The 19912-nt window shown below is 38.8% G+C and overlaps 1 protein-coding gene across 3 annotated transcripts in view; it reads right to left on the bottom strand.

Annotated features, from left to right (window-relative positions):
• vps9d1 (VPS9 domain containing 1) overlaps window positions 1–19912 on the bottom strand; it is a 74181-nt gene that overhangs the window by 13883 nt on the left and 40386 nt on the right. For 2 of the 3 annotated variants that reach the window (XM_072595973.1, XM_072595974.1), the window contains exon 13: window positions 19474–19558. In XM_072595973.1, coding sequence (XP_072452074.1) covers window positions 19474–19558 — 85 coding nt within the window. Of the gene's footprint in view, window positions 1–8652; window positions 13028–19473; window positions 19559–19912 lie in introns of those variants that run through there. The other variant, XM_072595975.1, reaches the window with a different exon arrangement.

Genomic DNA, 19912 nt, shown 5'->3' on the forward strand with positions numbered 1-19912 from the left:
CCCCACAATATTTAACATCTTAAATATGAGGAGCCCAGCAGTAGTCAAAGCTGTTCTCCTCCATTCCTGTCTACACCTACAACAAAGTTTTATTTGATGCAAAAAGAAGTTAATACCTTCAGTAGGTATGAAAATGTTTGAGATCCTACTTAGACCAGCTATACTCAGCTGTTCAAGTGTTAAATATATCCTGGTTCTAGGAAGACATTCAGGAGCATGAACCTTTGAGAATATAAGATAGGTTAGACAATTGATCTTCACAAGTTGTCACAGTTTGTTGTACATTACTTATGAAAAGAACACACCTTGCTGATATTTGAGATCTTTAAAAAAAAATCACAGGCTTCCCAAATCAGTTTTTTTAAAAGAGTAACTGAGCAATAGAAACTAGGAAGATCTCTAGTTCAATTCCTGGCTGTATCCATCAAGCTACTGCCTTTCTAACAACTGATCCAACCATAACAAAAAGGTTGATTGATGCTACTAAACCATTTGTAGTTACTCCTCAAATAATGATAGATTAATCTTAAATGTCTGTGCTAACTTACTGTTTTTAGTCAGATGGAAATTGCCTCTGAATGCAACAGAGTAAAGCTCCTCTTTGAATATATGGCCACATGATTGATATATGACCCCAAAAATGTGGCACCCAATCTAATCTGAAATTATGAAGTTTAGCTTGGACAAGCAATAAGAATACTAATTATAATTTACCTCATTGCTTCAAAATCTCTTTTAGATGACTAGTTTTCTCAAGCTTTTTTCTTCTGGCGTTTATACAATCAAATATTTGGTTACACTCCCCAATTTCAACCATATTATAGGCCCTGACACCAGTGCAAGCAAATTCTGCAAAGATATATGAATGCCACTAACCTCTTGGTAAATATACCACAAACCTTCATTGCACTGTGAAAACAAAAAGCTTGGTGTACTTTAGGATACAGGCAGCAGAGTTTTGGACATTCTCAATTTGAGGTCGATAAAACTAGGGAGGTTAGTTAGAGTATACTGAAATCATCAAATAAATAGCAAAGACATGGCTTTTCTTTTCTCACTACCTAGCTGCAGGAAATTTCTACATGTCCACTATTGATTGTTGGACAAGAGGTTTGACTGACCGTTAGAAACAGTAGAAAGAATAAGAAAGGTGGGTTGACAGAGCTGGGTATTGACAGCATACATGAGAAAACTGATGGGGAACCATCAAAGGTAACAGTCTGGGATGTTAACCATAGGTAATGTCATCAAAACAAAATACATTACTTTTGAATGATATTTATCAATGCACAAAATGGAGATGAAAGTGGCATATGACATCTACAAAACTCAGGGGTGGAAAAGCAGTCAAAATAACAATGTATTTTATTTTATCTACTTCTGTAAACTGACAAGGGACATGTCAAAGACTGACTGAAAGTACATATAATTGAAATCAAGTGGGATCTGATTCCTGATCAGTGATCTGACAATGATAGACTGAGAAATAAATTATTTGGAGCATAACAAAAGAACAACTGTTGGGAGTATTTTGCTGAAATTACCTATATTTAACCTCAGAGACAGCAGTTGGTGAATAAAACTTAGAATATTTTTTCTTGATATAGAAAAATAATTGAAGCTCTGAATCTGAATTTGATTAAAAAGTGTATTTACTAAGAATGGGAATATCATTTTCGCAATGTTGTAAACTTAACACATATGGGATGATGGGCTAAAATGCAGCAATATATCAAGTCAGTCCCTATTTTAAGTTGCCTCATTTATGTTGCTATGCTTCACTGTCTTGTTTCCATTCAAAACAGTCGGTCATGAAACAGCTGGTTGCAGTCGACAGCATCATGGCTTCATCGTGCCCGGAGCAGTACTAGAACGGTGGCAGTGGCTGGGGCCCAGTGTGAGCCTCTGGTGGCAGCAGCGAGGCAGTGGTGAAGGAAGGCTGTTGTGGCAGTCAGCAATGAGGCAGTGGTGCCAGTGGCAATCAGTCGCAAAGGATGGTAGCAGTGTTGGTTGGGACCCAAGCCTTGCAAGCAGTAGCGAGGCCTGGCACAACTGACGGAGGTCAGCAGTAGCCGCTGGTTGTGAATATTGCTAGTGAGCTTAGACTGATCTTAGCCCATCATGGGGGACAGCGAGCCCTGTAGCGGAAAGCCCAACTTGGGGGCATTTACAAGCATATGACTTATTAAAAGACTGTAATGTATAATTTTTAAATTTTTCTACTTTTATACGAAGACGACTGTTGTGCTAAACTTTGTAATCTATTTGCCTATTTTTCTACATCTATAACTAAGATTTTGTATCTAGTTACTTTGTACCTAAGTTGGCACCATGTGTACATTGTAGACTTATCACTGTATTCTTATACCTCTACTTCAGTACATGTGACAATATAACCTAAATCTAAAGTCAATTATAAATGGCACTTTTTCTTTGGGAATATCATTTTAATGTTGCATTACACTAGGCTGATGTAGTGTCACATGATCTGATTGAGGCAGGGTCTATATGGATCGACAGCCTACTCACTCCGTGGCAATCATGCTCCTCAAGCCTCCTGTTCTCATTTTCAACTCTCCTACTTACCACCCATCCTAATACCCTATCTCCCCATTTGCCTGATTGGTACACAGAAGGATTGATAAGTTGGATTTCAGTAGAAAAAGTTAGTTTCTTTTTATACCTGAAAATTTATTTTAATCATTTGTTTGTACAGTATTTCAATATATAAGGTATATAAGGTAATCTTTGACTAGAAAGGATCTACAGAACTTTACAGCTTTTACACTGGAAAATCTAATTCACTTAAAGTTCTTTCATTTAATATTGCACGTTTGAAGAGAGCAATTAGGATGTTAAGGAGAGAGGAGTACGGCACAACGTTTGAGGGGAAATAATTCAAGACTGAAAATTGCTATGAAACATGAATGAAGTACCTAATTTTCCAGACATTTCTTATGAGCTAACAATAGAGATAGTCTAAAAATCCACGATACTTAGAAAGCCCCAATGCTAATATGATGATCTCTGATGAAAGTCAAATTTTGATTGAGTAAGATTACATGTAAGTTTTAACAGGCTAGAAAGTTTAACCTGGTATCTCAATAAAAAAGGCTAAATTTATTTTATTTTGCACAATATTCTTCTCATATTTAAAACTTGGTCATATGTTTTCAAACTTCTGAATGTACATTTTGTACTTTCCAAAAACCTATGTACCACTGAAAGAACACATTCTTGAATTAATGCCCTACCCCTTTAAAAATCAAGCTGCCAATTTCACACTTAATTTTTAACTTAAATTCAGCAGTTCTTCAGACAAAATAAATGCTATCTTTGATGAACAATCAAACGGAGACAGGCATTCAAACATGGCAAGAGGATCAGCAAGCATTGGCCATTAGAATCAATAAGATTTCCTTCATCTCAATCTATTGTAGAACTTTCTGAGATGGAGGAAATGGAGAAATATCTTACATAAATAAGGTCCCCAGAAAAGATAGAAAGCAATAGGTTTCTAAATCTGTAACCTCAAACACCTAAAATAACAACAGTGATAGGTGCACAATAAACAGTACCATCTGCAAATTTTGTGGTACTTGAAACTATGTCAGCATTCCTTCAGTCTTGCAAGTCAAAATCTTGTAACTCCCTTTCATCAGCACTGTGATTGTTCAGTGGCTCAAGAAGGCAGCTAACCATCTGCTTCTCAAAGGAAATTAGGAGATGGGCATTAAAGGCTGACTGAACTGGCAACATCAACATCTTATGAATAAATATAATTTAGGGAGGAAAGTTGTGAATGTTAACATAATTTTTTGTTCAAAATGGCACTTTCCTTTGCAACATACAGTAAATAGTAGCAAGATGGAAAAGATTGCAGTTTAATGAACCAGACCTAACTTGCCTTTAAACTTATGCAGATTTCTTGAGAATTTGTGGAAGTTTGCTCATGGACTGTTTAAGGTTAGATATGATTCCCTTGTTGCAGGAGAACTGTGCCAAGTAATCTAATAGCTAATAAAGTATAATTATTGCAGCAGCCAAAGTACTTAGGCTTAGAAGCACAGATGCTTGATAAGAAAATATTGAGAAACAATGACAACAATAGCTATGCGTGACTGAGGGCGAAGGTTTTACATTTCTATTTTAAGTTGTGGTTAACTAGTTACTCACGCAAACACCCATTTGCATTGTATCATGCAAGCAGAGGTCTGAAGCAAAACCATTTCAAGTCTTATACTATGATAAATCAATTTATACATCTCACTTAAAGACTACTGAAAATATCCAAGCAAAGAACATACATCACAATATGCTACAATCACTCTTAAAGCTATTGAAGAAAAATCTGATTTATTATTATTAATGATCACTAAACAGTAATCCAACTGAAAAATGTGCACAGACATTGGGTGAGGATAAGATCAGTGCTGTGACACTTTGCATGAGTAAGTTGTCTGCTGGCACCGACTATCTCGTTGCATGATGAATAACTAGTGCCAATAAAAAGCAACAAGAGATTACTTGTACTTATGTTGCTGCATTCCAACATGAATCAATGCTGGATGGAGGCAAAAACATAACATGTTAATTTGAAGTTTACATTTGACTTCATCAGCCTACACTGGATTTGTAAAAAGGTTTTATGGGGTTGAAGATAACTCAATATGTCAGCCACTTCTCAAAATTTACTTTCACTGAATGTTGTATTAAAGGAGAAAGGAACTCTTAACAATACGACTTTAAACCTATTCAAAGGTCTGCTTGACCTTTACCCAGTATTTCATACACAAAGTTCAGATTCTTTCCTGAAACCATGCAAATATCTAGATCGTCAACAAAGAATCAGCACATTTATTATGAGATTCGGGGAGTTACTGTACAGTGCAGCTCAATGAAGAGTGTAAGAGGGCAGGCCAGGAGCAACACCAAGTATACCTAAAAATGCATGTGAACCTGGTAAAGCTCTATGTTTGAGTAAAGGTAACAATAATTTTCCACAGAATTTGTAATCCAACAAGATATTAATTAAAAGACCACTCACCAACATTATAATTGGCCAACATTATTTCATATTAGCCACACTTCACAGAAACATATCTGCAGTTTTCTCCAAACAAAATGGATTTCAACACTCAAAGAAAATGTCATAGAATGCAAAAACACATGCTCAGAGACTACAGGATGTCTGCTGCCAGAAATGTTAGGCACAACAGTCCAATCAAGATTCAGATTACTCAAAATAAAAGTGCCATTTACCAGCACTTTTGCATTTGGCAGAAGTCTTATAATTGAGGAAAGACAATCCATGTGTCTACCATGACCACTGTTCATCTTTAAAACAGTATCTGAAGAATCATATCATACTTGAAATCTTAACCCTGTTTCACCCTCCATCGATGCTGCCAGGTTTTCTGAATTTCTTCAGCATTTTCTGCTTTTATTTCTCTTTTTTTGGACGGCGAACTTTCATGAAAAGTCAGTGAAGAATGAATCCCTAGTAAGGCAGCCCTGCACTCATTTAACATAACATGGAACGTAATTGGGAGGACTTTCGCCTGTCTCTGTAGACAAAGTTCTGCCTCAGAAAGGTGCCAGTAAAGGGAGGCAATGTCATAGTGGTAATCTCATTAGAGGAGCAATCAAAACCCCAGGCCAATGTTCTGGGAACTCGGTTTTAAGTTCCACCATGGCAGATGGTGAAATTTAAATTCACTAAAATGTGGCCATTGTCAACTGTTGTGAAAATCCATCTGGTTCACATTCCCCTTTATGGAAGGAAACCTACCATCCTTACCTGGTCTGAACATCCGCATTCCACAAATGAATTCACAAAGAGTCAATTAAATCATGCAGTATGGCCAGAGGTACCACAGGAGTGGTGGTTGCTGCTGGGAATACAAACAGTTCCCAAGTCTGGGCTGGAGCCCACAACATAAAATAAATAGACAATAGGTGCAGGAGTAGGCCATTCTGCCCTTCGAGCCTGCACCACCATTCAATATGATCATGGCTGATCATCCTTAATCAGTATCCTCTTCCTGCCTTATCTCCATAACCCTTGATTCCACTATCCTTGAGAGCTCTATCCAACTCTTTCTTAAATGAATCCAGAGACTGGGCCTCCAGTGCCCTCTGGGGCAGAGCATTCCACACAGCCACCACTCTCTGGGTGAAGAAGTTTCTCCTCATCTCTGTCCTAAGTGGTCTACCCTATATTTTTAAGCTGTGCCCTCCGGTTCGGCACTCACCCATCAGCGGAAACATGTTTCCTGCCTCCAGAGTGTCCAATCCTTTCATAATCTTATATGTCTCAATCAGATCCCCTCTCAGTCTTCTAAACTCAAGGGTATACAAGCCAAGTTGCTCCAGTCTTTCAGCGTAAGATAGTCCCGCCATTCCAGGAATTGACCTCGTGAACCTATGCTGCACTCCCTCTATAGCCAGAATGTCTTTCCTCAAATTTGGAGACCAGAACTGCACACAATACTCCAGGTGTGGTCTCACCAGGGCCCTGTACAGCTGCAGAACCTCTTTGCTTCTATACTCAATCCCTCTTGTTACGAAGGCCAGCATGCTATTAGCCTTCTTCACTACCTGCTGTACCGGCATGCTTACCTTCATTGACTGGCGTACAAGAACACCCAGATCTCTCTGTACTGCCCCTTTACCTAAATTGATTCCATTTAGGTAGTAATCTGCCTTCCTGTTCTTGCCATCAAAGTGTATAACCATACATTTATCCACATTAAACTGCATCTGCCATGCATCTGCCCACTCACCTAACCTGTCCAGGCCACCCTGTAATCTCCTAACATCCTCATCACATTTCACCCTACCACCCAGCTTAGTATCATCAGCAAAGTTGCTAATTTTATTACTAATACCATCTTCTATATCATTAATATATATTGTAAAAAGCTGTGGTCCCAGCACTGATCCCTGCGGTACCCCACTAGTCACTGTCTGCCATTCCGAAATGGAGCCGTTTATCACTTCTCTTTGTTTCCTGTCAGCCAACCAACTTTCAATCCAAGTTAGTACTTTGCCCCCAATACCATGTGCCCTAATTGTGCTCACTAACCTCCTATGTGGGACTTTATCAAAGGCTTTCTGAATGTCCAGGTACACTACATCTACTGGATCTCCCTCGTCCATCTTCAGAGTTACATCATCAAAAAATTCCAGAGGATTAGTCAAGCATGATTTCCCCTTCATAAGTCCATGTTGACTCTGACCTATCCTGTTACTACTATCCAGATGTGTTGTAATTTCATCCTTTATAATAGACTCCAGCATCTTTCCACTGAGGTCTGACTAACTGGTCTATAATTTCCTGCTTTCTCTCTCCCACCATTCTTAAAAAGTGGTACAACATTAGCCACCCTCCAATCCGCAGGAACTGATCCCGAATCTATTGAACTCTGGAAATTAATCACCAACGCAGCCACGATTTCTTGAGCGACCTCCTTCAGTACCCTGAGATGTAGACCATCAGGCCCCAGGGACTTATCAACCTTCAGACCTAACAGTCTCTCCAACAACAATTCCTGGCAAATATAAATTCCCTTAAGTTCAGGTCCTTCAGCCACTGTTACCTCAGGGAGATTGCTTGTGTCTTCCCTAGTGAACACAGATCTGAAGTACCAATTCAATTCTTCTGCCATTTCTTTGTTCCCCGTAATATATTCCCCTGTTTCTGTCTTCAAGGGCCCAATTTTAGCCTTAACCTTTTTTTTGCCTTTCACATACCTAAAAAATTTATATTTTTGGCCAGTTTACCTTCGTACGTCATTTTTTCTCTGCGTATTTCCTTCTTAGTAATCCTCTGTTGTTCTTTAAAAGCTTCCCAGTCCTCAGTTTTCCCACTTATCTTTGCTATGTTATACTTTTTCTCTTTAACTTTATATGTTTCTTAACTTTCCTCATCAGCCATGGCCACCCCTGCCTCCTCCTAGGATCTTTCTTCTTTTTTGGAATGAACTGATCCTGCATCTTCTGCATTATACCCAGAAATATCTGCCATTGTTCCTCCACTGTCATCCTTGCTAAGGTATTGCACCATTGAACTTTGGCCAGCTCCTCCCTCATAGCGCCATAGTTCCCTTTATTCAACAGAAATATTGTCACTACCGATTGTACCCTCTCCCTCTCAAATTGCAGATTGAAGCTTATTGTATTACGGTCACTACTTCCCAATGGCTCCTTCACTTCGAGGTCCCTGATCAATTCTGGTTTGTTGCACAATACCAGATCCAGAACTGCCTTCTCCCTGGTAGGCTCCAGCACCAGCTGTTCTCAGAATCCATCTCGGAGGCACTCCACAAAGTCTCTTTCTTGAGGTCCAATACCATCCTGATTCTCCCAGTCTACCTGCATGTTGAAATCCCCCATAACAACTGTAGTAACATCTTTGCGACAGGCCAATTTCAGCTCCTGATTCAACTTGCATCCGACATCCATACTACTGTTTGGGGGGCTGTAGATAACTCCCAAGAGGGTCTTTTTAACCGTAGAATTTCTCAGCTCTATCCATACTGACTCTACATCTCCTGATTCTAGGTCCCCCTGCGCAAGGGACTGAATATCATCCCTTACCAACATGGCCACCCCACCCCCACCAACCCCCCCGCAGGTCAGTCTGTCCTTACGATAGCACGTGTAGCCTCGAATATTCATTTCCCAAGCCCTGTCCACTTGAAGCCACGTCTCAGTTATCCCCACAATATCGTATCTGCCAATTCCCAAAAGAGCCTCAAGCTCATCCATATTATTTCTAATGCTTCGTGCATTCATACATAGTATTTTTAATTAGTTACTGCCCTCACCATTCCCATCAACTCCTATTTCACTCAACCTTACAACATGATTCCTTTTTGAGTTTTCTGCTTCATTGATATAGTTGTCTTTCTTGACTTCCCTTGTTCTAACTTTCCCTTCAATTTCCTTCTTAAACATCCAGTTTGTCCCCTCACCCCCGCTACTTAGTTTAAACGTAGCTGTATTGCCAGAATGCTGGTCCCTAACCTATTAAGGTGTATAATTTATGCTTACCATAAAACATACCCCAGTGATTTATGCTCTCTCTTGTATAATTTATGCTTACCATAAAACATACCCCAGTGATCCAAGAATTTAAATCCTTGCTTCCTGCACCAGTTCCCCAGCCACACGTTCAAGTCCATTATCTCCCTGTTTCTGGCCTCACCAGCCCGAGGAACTGGAAGCAAACCGGAGATAACCACCCTGGACGTCCTGCTTTTCAGCCTTCTTCCTAGTTCTCCGAAGTCCCGCTGTAGTATGTTCCTCCTCTTCTTCCCAACATCATTTGTGTCGACATGTACCACCACCTCTGGCTCTTCACCTTCGTCCTTGAGGATTTCCTGCACTCTGTCTGTGATGTCTTTAACCCTGGCACCAGGAAGGCAATCTGGGGTCTTTCCAGATATGATGGGGCTGTACATCATTATGACAAGGACATCAAGAAGTGGAGAGGGGCAGGGTACATGCAAGCATCTGATCTGGAGTACAGACAAATGACGGAGTTTGTCCTCCTCATCTCTCCTGCCCAAGGTTTGAACAGTAAGGCCTGAGGAGATATGGCTGATGTGTTCCTATTAATAGATTACTTGAGGGTCTTATCAGGCAGAACATCATCTGGGAATTTTATGAGGGCTATCCGTTTCCAAGAATCCTCACCAATTTGACAAGTGAATGCTGTTAAAACTTGTCCAGCCACTGGCAAGTATAATTTCGGCACTTCTACATCCTCTACTTGTATGTGCACTGGTATGTAGAATCACCTGTTATCTGTGCTTCAATATTAGTCTTGTGGTAAGGTGCCATTAGCAGGCGTCAGCAGCTAGACCTTGCTGCTTAATGTACATCTAGATCTTTGATGCAATCAACTAAGGGTGCAATGTAAGTTTGATATTAGCTGTTCTGGGTTTACGTACTTACACTGATATTCAAGATCTACAGGTGAGAAAAACAAAGGATCACAATGTAGGTATAACAAAAGATCACAATCCCTTCGTACTTATTTAACAGGTCAACCAATCAGTGCCTTCAATTGAGCTTTGGATTCCATCACAGGGCTCAAGCACTTTGAGGAAGCCAGAAATCCTATGTAATCTGAGTGACCCCTTCCTTTGCTGTGCTGCAGCATGCCAAAAGTTCACTAACACAAAGCCTGATGGATTATGACATCTACAGCTTATTAAATACTAGCCTTTCAAGTACTCTGTGCAACACTTGACTCAAATGACACGCAAAATCATGAGTGCAGTAGTTACCTGCACGGCCACAGACAAGGCAGTTTGGAATAACAGCATGGCTGAAAGCCTCCTTTAAAATCTGCAAGATCCAAAGATGATTTATTATGTTTCTTTTTCAGATAATGCTTTTTGATACCTGATGATCTAAAATGTATTTAATTCTTGCACGAGATGGCAATTCTGTTCTAACCATGTTTCTGGATGATTGACTCTTTCTTAGTTCCTACACACAATCCCTCTGACATCATCGCAAAAGATCATCTGAATGGGATGGATAAAAGTTTCTTCAGGTCAACACACAGGCATGGAATCTCCCCTTATTGTTCCATGTCAGGCTCACATTACGTACAAAACTTCGAATATTGAGACTGAGTAGACAAGGCATCTTTCTCCCTCTCAGGTTTCCTCTCCAAGAAATTCCAATAAACGACGAAATGTTTGGAAGTCATATAAATGTAAAAAAAAAGATATTTGAATATCCAAGTCCATTTGTCTAAATGCCTTTCATACAAAAAAATCTTTTGCCAGTTGAATGCAACTTCCATTAAATATTGACAAATGTTAAACTAACTCCTGTGTCTCTTCAGAAATGCCATAAAATTTTCTGGTGACTTCAATTCTTAAAAATTGGGCAACGAGCGCCAGCCATTAGGTTGATCTCAGTGATAATTTCTGGAGGTTTCAACATCATAGAATCACTGGCAATAACTTCTGGATTTCCGTATTTAACTTTCACATTTGCAGGCAGCAGAGGCTGCTGTCAGTTTCCAGAGTACTGTGCAAACACTGGCAGTTTCACCATCATTACAGCTACAATAATCCAAACCCTTGTATTGTGCAATGATTATGTCATTGAAGTGGTAATCTAGAGAGTTGGGTTAATAGCCAAAAGAAAATGCCCACATTCCACAATGCCATTCAGTTAGAATTTTAAAAAATATTCATGCAGATAATTGTTATCAGCGGAAACTAACCTGTAAACCAGCTTTCCTAAAAAGCCAATGGACTCATTGTTTCCCCAGAAAAAAGAAACCTGATGTCCTTATTCAGTCTAGATGATTTTGACTTCATTGACTCCATAGGTACAGATTTTAAGACTTTTAAAAATGAACCATCAGTGAATGGAATTGAAGTTTGTATCTGAAGTCACAAGAGCAATGATTTGCAACAATGGATTGACTTGGTAGATGGGATGTTTTGTTGAGAGCTGCACATTATAAAAATATATTTTATTTTGATTTGTATAAATCATTCTGTAATAAAAGTAGGTCTGCATATTTGAACAAACTATTAAATTGCCTTATTATTGATCACAAATATCTGTAACTGAAACTTTCCTGAAATTGTGTTCGAGTTGCCAGCAACTGGTTACTAAACTTCCTGCACCTGAAATTAGTTCAGCATTGCCAGCACTGGGAAACATTAGTGGTACTAACTGGTTGGAATCCCAAGGTTTGAGATTAATGTACATATCTGGTATGGAAATGGCTGAGCATGCCTTCACTATGGCTCCAACTTGTACCATATCTGATGTGAGAATCATTGATATTCAGATGACATGTCAAAAATGGAGCATGATGCTACTTGACTCACCACTAACATGCTTTTCCTGCAAAATTTTTGTTTTTTCGCACAGCTCAAATAATGAAAATAGTTTAAGAAAATTATCGGCTGTTGAAAGAAATGACAGCTGCGTAATTGAGACTGCTGTAACCTAAACCACACATTAAAATTACTTCAATCTAGATATTCATTAAATGCAAAGTTATTAACTTGTTGATAGTTACATCTTTGGAGAATATACACATTCCATCCATCACTTATCACATACACAATACCTCCTAGATTGATTGAAATACTTTCAGAATCTTTTTGTAGAATTTAAATAGATCAGAAGGATGCAAATGTCTTAGTTTTTTAGTTACTACCTTCTTAGTCATCCATTCCAACTAGCTACACTTTACTGAATAGATAAGAGTAAAATACATTTCACCTCAAAAGATTAGAGAAAAGAACAAAGCAGGCCTAATTTCCAATTGGAAAAATCAGTGTAAGGTATATACGAATAACAAAGTATAATATCATTTAGATTTCTTAAAACGAAGAAGAAATTGCTGCAGATCTCAGACAAAAAGGAGCTTCTCAAAATGTATCTGGCCTGAGTAAGCACTGGCAAACTCGCTAATCCCAGTCATGACAACACTAACATCTTATAAATCAAGGGACAACTCCATTAGTAGGCTGGTTGTGCAAATCGTAAGTAGATGCTTTATTCAAACAGCAATACATATGAGATTCACAGTTGATTTATAACCCTCATTAAAGGATTATTTACTTTGTAATAAGTCAGAGTTCTGTATAAAACTGTAATACTCCATCTAAAATAAGAACAGAAAATGCTGAAAATATTCAGCAGGCTTGGCAGCATCCATGGAGAGACAGTCAGATCCGTAACTTTTCATCTGATGAAAGATCATCCGTAAACTGCTTTCTCTCCACATATTCTGCCAGACCTGGAACGCTCGTCATTTTCTGCTTTATTTCAAATTTCCAGAATCTGCAGTGTTGTATTTTTACAAACTACATCTAAAATTCTTTACAAATGATTTAAAGAAAGAATCATGCCCATGAATCTACGCAGAATCCTGATCCCAGACTCAAGAAGCAAGAACTGCTAACAAAAGGCTGAGCATGTTCTGAAGACACTGAGGAACAAGGTTCTGGCTCAGATCATCAGCGGCTTCCTGCTGTTAGATGAGGAGGAATAAAGCCAAATACAAAAAAAAATTAGCTGTAATACAGCACACTGTAGGCAACAGAGAGCATAGGCACAGTAACAGAGAACCACAAGAGTTGGACAGGGAGAGGCAGAGCAAGCCTTTTACTTATGCTGATTTAAGAGTCATAGAGTCATACAGCATGTTTATGCCAAACTACACTAATCCCATTTATCTGCGCTTGCTTAAAGCCTATTATGCCCTGGCATTTTAAATGCTCATCCAAATGATTCTAAAATGTTGTGAGTGTACCTACCTTCATCATGTCTCATATTTCTACACTCCTCTGGGTATTTTTTTTTTCTCAGATCTCCTCTAAACTACCTACTCCTTACTCTAAGTTTGTGCCCTTTGGTCTTAGCCATGCCTGCCATGGTGAAAGGATTCTGACATCTATGCTGTCTATGCCACTCACAATTTTGTATGCCTCAAGCAGATCACTGCTCAGCCTCCTCTGTTCCAAGAAAACAAACCCTTCCAGTCTCTCTTCATAACTGAGTTTTGTCATCCCAAGTAATATCCTGGTAAACCTCCTCTGCACCCTCTTCGGTACAATCGCGTCCTGTCGAGAGTGTGAGGACCAGAAATGCACACAATATTCCGTCTGTGGCCTAACCAATGTTTTATGAAGTAGTAACAAGATTTCCTTGCTCCCATATTCTACATGATGACTAACGGAGTTGAAAAGTGTGGCGCTGGAAAAGTACAATAGGTTAGGCTGCATCCGAGGAGCAGCAGACTTGACTTTTCGGGTAAAAGCCCTTTACCCAAAACATCGACTCTCCTGCTCTTCCAATGCTGCCTCACCTGCTGTGCTTTTGCAGTGCCACACTTTCCGACTCTAACTGTCTAACACCTGCAGGCCTCACTTTCTTCCAGTTGTTGAAAACGATAACTAATGGAGTCATGTATCCCGTATGCCTTCTTCACTGCCCTGTCCACCTGTGCGGACACCTTCAGGGATCTATGGACTTGTACACAAAGGTCTCTTTGTTCTTCAATACTCCCAGGGCTCTACCATTCACTGTGTTTCAATTTCCCATTTTAGACCTCCCAAAATACATCACCTGACACTTATCAGGATTATTATTGCTCTGCTCAATTTACTAGCTGATATTAGATTGCAACCTGAGACCATTATCTTACCAAAAGCACCAACAAATTTCATGTCATCTGCAAACTTACTAATTACACCATCTACATTCTCATCTAAGTTGTTAGTATACATGACAAACAGCAAGGGTCCCAGGATCAATTCTGTGGTACACCGCTGGTCACAGGTTTCCAATCACAAAATCAACCGTCTACCATCACCATTTGTCATCTATGTGCAAGCTAATTTGGATCCAATTTGCCAACTTGCCTTGGATTCCATGGGCTCTTAGCTTTCAGACCAGCCTTCTACGTGAGACCTTGTCAAAGGCGTTACTAAAGTCTATATAAACCTCTTCAACTGCATTGCCCTCACTAATATTTGGTTATGTTTTTTAAAAAAAGCTCAATTAAACTAGTCAGAAAGGATGTTCTCTAACAACTCTACGTTGACTATCCATGATCAATCCCTCCCTTTCCAATTGTTGATTAAACCTGAATCTCAGAATTTTTCGAACACTTTCCCTACAGTGATGTCAGACTAACTGGCCTGTAATTATGTGGCCTATCTCTGTTGCTCTTCTTGAACAAAAGAACCACTTATCTGGTAATTCACCTCTGGCTGCTGAAGTATTAAATACCTCCACCAGGGCTCCAGCAATTGCCTCCCATAGCAGCCCAGGATAAATATGCACCTTTACACTCACAAAAGGATCTAATACCTCCTCCTAATTAATCTTAACACTCAAGAACCTCACCAATCCATCTGAAATCCCCAGCCACAACATTCTTCTCCTCTGTGAATGCAGTTAAGAAATATTAATACAAAACCTCAACCATGGCCTCTAGCCTCATGCACAGGTTGCCTTTTCGCCTCTAATAGGCTCCCTGGTTATAATTTCTTCCAACCTCTTCCATCAGGCAGAAGATACAAAAACTTAAACACACGTGCCAGCAAGTTCAAGAACAGCTTCTTTCCGGCAGTTATTAGACTTCTGAATGGACCTCTCAAATTTCAAATCTAATCTTGCTTTTTATGTAATCTTCTTTATAATTCCAGCACCCTATTATCTCCACATGATTTGATCTGCCTGTACTGCACACAACCAAAACTTTTCACTGTATTTAGGTACATATGACAATAATGAATCAAACTGGGAGAAAGTGAGGACTGCTGATGCTGGCGATCAGAGCATAAAAATGTGTTGCTGGAAAAGCACAGCAGGTCAGGCAGCATCAAGGCAGCCCTGAAGAAGAGCTTATGCCCGAAACGTCGATTCTCCTGCTCCTTTGATGCTGCCTGACCTGCTGCGCTTTTCCAGCAACACATTTTTAAGCTAAAGTAATGAATCAAATCAAGTCAACCCTATGAATGTTGTAGAAAGTCTTTGTGAATTCCACGCTGAGAACCAAAAAGGTAGTGATCCACTCACCCAAAGAAGTGTCACCAAATCTTCAGTTTCTTCCCATGACTTTTACCCACTGACCCCATATGTTGAAGATGGATCAACCCTCCCATTTTTTTCTGTGCATTATTAGCTGAAGCAGCTTCCTTCGATGGGCTAAAACGTAACTAGTGTCCTCTCAGTGGTGAATCATAGGAGGCATAACAAAACTATATTGATTGGGTTGATGAAATATATGAGAAAAAAATGTCATGAGCTCTGACAGTTCCCTGACTAGATTATGAATGAGGCTAAATTTTCTTTATGAAGTCTGACTCTCTCAATAAATGTGAAAGTTCCTGGAACAACAGATTACATTTTCAGCTGTGAAATTTTGAAAATCTTCACATTAAGTTGTATTTTATACTGTGATTTCTGTATCAAGGAGATGAGATCTTCACAAAAGCTGTTGTGCAATTTAGGGTGCAGAAGTGCATTAAAGTTCATTTATACAAGAACTGTCCAGAAGGTCAGTCTCATCTTCCTTGTGTTTCACCAGAGGTTGACAATAATTCCACTGTGGTGCACAGCCAGACTTGGAAAAGAGCTAAATGAGTTTGTTGGTTCTCTTAAACACTTCATGACATGAATGGTGTTGAAAAATGGATACTGTCAATTGCTCTAACATTAAGAGGTAACCACTGCTGATAGAATGCATACAACAACGATGTACTGAATGAGGGAGAAAGCCGGGTGTGGCTCAGCTGCTTATTCTACCAGACAATCTGCATGGAGCTGGTAACCGCAACTAAAATTTACCTCTGGCTGACAACTAACTTTAGAAATGTAGCCAAATTGATCAATTTCAATTCTTTAAAAAGTTTTTCTTTTCTGTGAAACGTTTTCTGACATAAAGCAATATGGAGAGGTTAATTTACATGACAGAGATATATAAAAGCACATCCTTACCTCACACAAAAAAAAAGCACATCTAGGTATGTAAAAAGTTGTGAATGCAGAGGGTTTGGGGGTTTGATGGTAGTGGATGGTGACAACTGACAGCTCACTGGTTGGAGAATGGAATATTAGGAATAGAAGTGTGTGAGAAGGAAAAGGTGAGTAGTATTAATTGAAATGTGCAACATGGTCAAAACTAAAATTGAAAATCAAAAGTGTGCGAAATTCAGTTTGACCAAAGAGACACATTAACATTTTGCATTAACACATTAACATTTAAATACCAAAAAGTTAAAACAGATGAGGGCTGCAACATGCAAGGAGTGGCAATCACAATGAAGACATTTCTTGGGCAGCAGAACATTGAATTCTCTTATTTAAACTGATACTTTTGTAGTGCTCAGTGTGCAGGGGAATTGACTATAAGTATCAACTTCACGAACAATTCCTGTGAAGATTTGGATTCGGCAGAGTTGCATTGCATAGCTCCTATCTATGCAGTAGAAGTGACTGAGCATCAGATATGCTGGTTTAATTTTAAAGTCTCAACGGACTCACCAGAATTTGACACCTGGGTACTTGATCAGCCATTTATAAGGAATGGTGAAGCAGACTTGAAGGGCTGAAAGGCCTACTTCTGCTAGTATTATAGATGTTTTTGATGTTTCTACATTCATTTCCTTCACCTTAAACCACCTTACTAACAGTTTAATGAACTAGCCAGGGTATTACCACTGGCCTCAATGCTTCTGCTGAACATGAACTTAAACAAAAAACTCAAGCTTGCTGATTGCTATCCTTTAACTTGTTGGAAATAGGCTATGTATTGATAACAGCCAATGCACTGATAACAGCCAGGGATCTTACAGTCCAAAGACCTGTTGACATTCTTCAGCATAGCTTAAACATGGCAAGACACAGGAGGATGGCTAGCAGCTTTGGAACTGTACTCCAACAATAAACAAATGCCTTCAAAATGGAAGAATAATGAAAGCTCAGCAAAAAGAACTCAAATTCAAATACAATTGCAACACTAATCCGGAACTTTACTTTTAAAACTTACTAGGTTTATTGGGGTCCCGTTGGAGCGAGATGTTTTTAGCTACTCTGCAACTGGTCACAATTCTATATTTGGCTACTCTATTCTCAGGTCTATATCACCATAAAATCATTTTGTGCTTAACTGACAGATTACAATACAGCTCTTACACAAGCCTAATTCACAATGTTTGTGCGGTGCATGAATATTCATACAGATCTGATGAAAATTATTTATTTCAGTGCTCTAAAATTTTACATAATAACATCAATATGGAGGAATTTGTAGCAACATCAATATGAATAAATTATGAAGAAAAATAACACAAAAGCTCCCTCCATGTCAAATTATTGAGTACAATTCTCAATTTGAAATTATGCCTTCATTAATTCTGCTATTTTGTACGTTTCTAAAGAAAAAAAGGAACAAGTTCAGACAACAAAAGCAAGACTATTAATTCAGTGGGTGGTTACAGATTTGTTAATAGGTTTTGGCAGTATGTCCACTTTTACTTTACGAGTTGAAATTAAAACAATTATTAGATCTGAAAGGGATAATCAAAACTGCACTTTTCACGTAAAGGAAGTCAAGAATAGAAAACTATGTTGATGGGGCACAATAAACTATAGTAGGAGAAGGTTTATATAAAATAAACACTGGCACAAACCTGTTGTGCAGAATGATTTGTTTCAGTGCTGCAAACTTTTACATGCAACCTCAACAAGGTGGAGTTTCTAGCAAAATCAATATGAGTGATTTGTAACAAAAAATGTCCAAAACCTTGCTCCATATAAAATTGCTGAGTACAATTCTCAATTTGAGATTATGCCTTTGTTTATCTTGCCAGTTAAACGAATGGCAGAAGTAAGTTACCATTTTCAGCAACTGAACAGCATACTTTATTTCACTGGAGCACCCACATTGGTCAGGGGATGTAATTATAACATGACAAGCTTACACTAATAAAAATGGACAGAAGCATTTTTAATCAGCGCACGCTTGTTGTGTTATAATTCATTTTAAAATAGACAGAAGCATTTTTACCTGAAAGGTGACCAAAAATTTGATACTGAACCATGCAAGCTAATATTAGGGCAGATAAATAGATTTTGGAGGCAGGTTTTATAGAACACTGTTTAATATCTTTATTTCTGATCTCCCCATGGGAGAGCAAAAGAGTGACCTCAGACAAGTAAGGGTAGATGATAATTGGGAATTTCAAATCATACATTCTGTCATTAGTTTTGATATGTTCATTATAAGTTCCAATGTTTACACTTGCAATGGAAAAAGGTGACAAATACATGTCACAAGTTTGAAATATAGGTTATGGTACAGGATGTAAAACAATTGTTGAAAGTTCTTCTAAAATGCGTATAAACTATTGAATGCGGTGAGTAAATCATTTTTTTTTGTATTTGTAGCGTTATACATAAAGGCTTCAGTTCCTTAGGTGATTTCAACAGAGACATGAAGCTCTTGGTAACAGCTGAAGAGGGCAAGGTAGGGTGTGAGGGCAGGAGACAGGCTGGAGTGGTAAGCAAGGTAGGGAATGTCTAAAGTTTTATGAAGGAAATTTAGAAGTTTCCAGAGAACTTGGCAGCAGTGAACAAGGTTTGATCAGCCTTATTAAGTCAGTTACAACCATTGGAATATTGAGAAAAAAGATGAAGAGAAATGTATTAAGCACTGTACAGGTATTCTTGGGAACTTTATAGATTTGTGAATTGGCTAAACAAAGGCACAAAACATGAAGTAGGATCAAAACTAGAGATGGCTGAGGAAGCTTTGACAAAATAAACCCTGTAACATTCAAATTAATCACTAGGAAGCTACGAGGTAACTAGAACGAGAATTATTTTTGGAAGATTGTTAAATATCAATTTATTTCTAGGGAATGGGCTGCTTAATAAAGTCTACTTAACTGCAAACACAGTACTTACATTGCAGAAGCAACATGCAGGGTACCAGCCTCCTTAGAATTGCAGTAATGTTCAGCACACTCGCAGATAAGACGCAGTGTTCGTACTGTAGCAATATGATACAATAGTATTATAAATTACATTTAAACCATTCACAAACTTTGTATTAGATGGGAGATACAATAGCTTGAATTTATCTAGCATTACTGAATGTCCCAAAATGCTTTACAGGAGTTTTAAGCAAAATCTGACACTGAACCATGCAAGCAAATATTAGGGTAGATAAATAGAAGATTGCAGGCAAGTTTTGGAGAACACTTTGAATTAGTAAAGGAAGGGACGTTTGGGGTGGCAATTCAAGGGCTTTGGTAACTGAAGGCACTGCTCCCAATGACAACAGTAGATTGGACGTTTACAAGAAGCCAGAGTTGAGAACAGGAATTGAGGGTTTTGAGTTTGG

This window comes from Chiloscyllium punctatum, chromosome 26, assembly GCF_047496795.1.
Source record: "Chiloscyllium punctatum isolate Juve2018m chromosome 26, sChiPun1.3, whole genome shotgun sequence".
Lineage (NCBI taxonomy): Eukaryota > Metazoa > Chordata > Chondrichthyes > Orectolobiformes > Hemiscylliidae > Chiloscyllium > Chiloscyllium punctatum.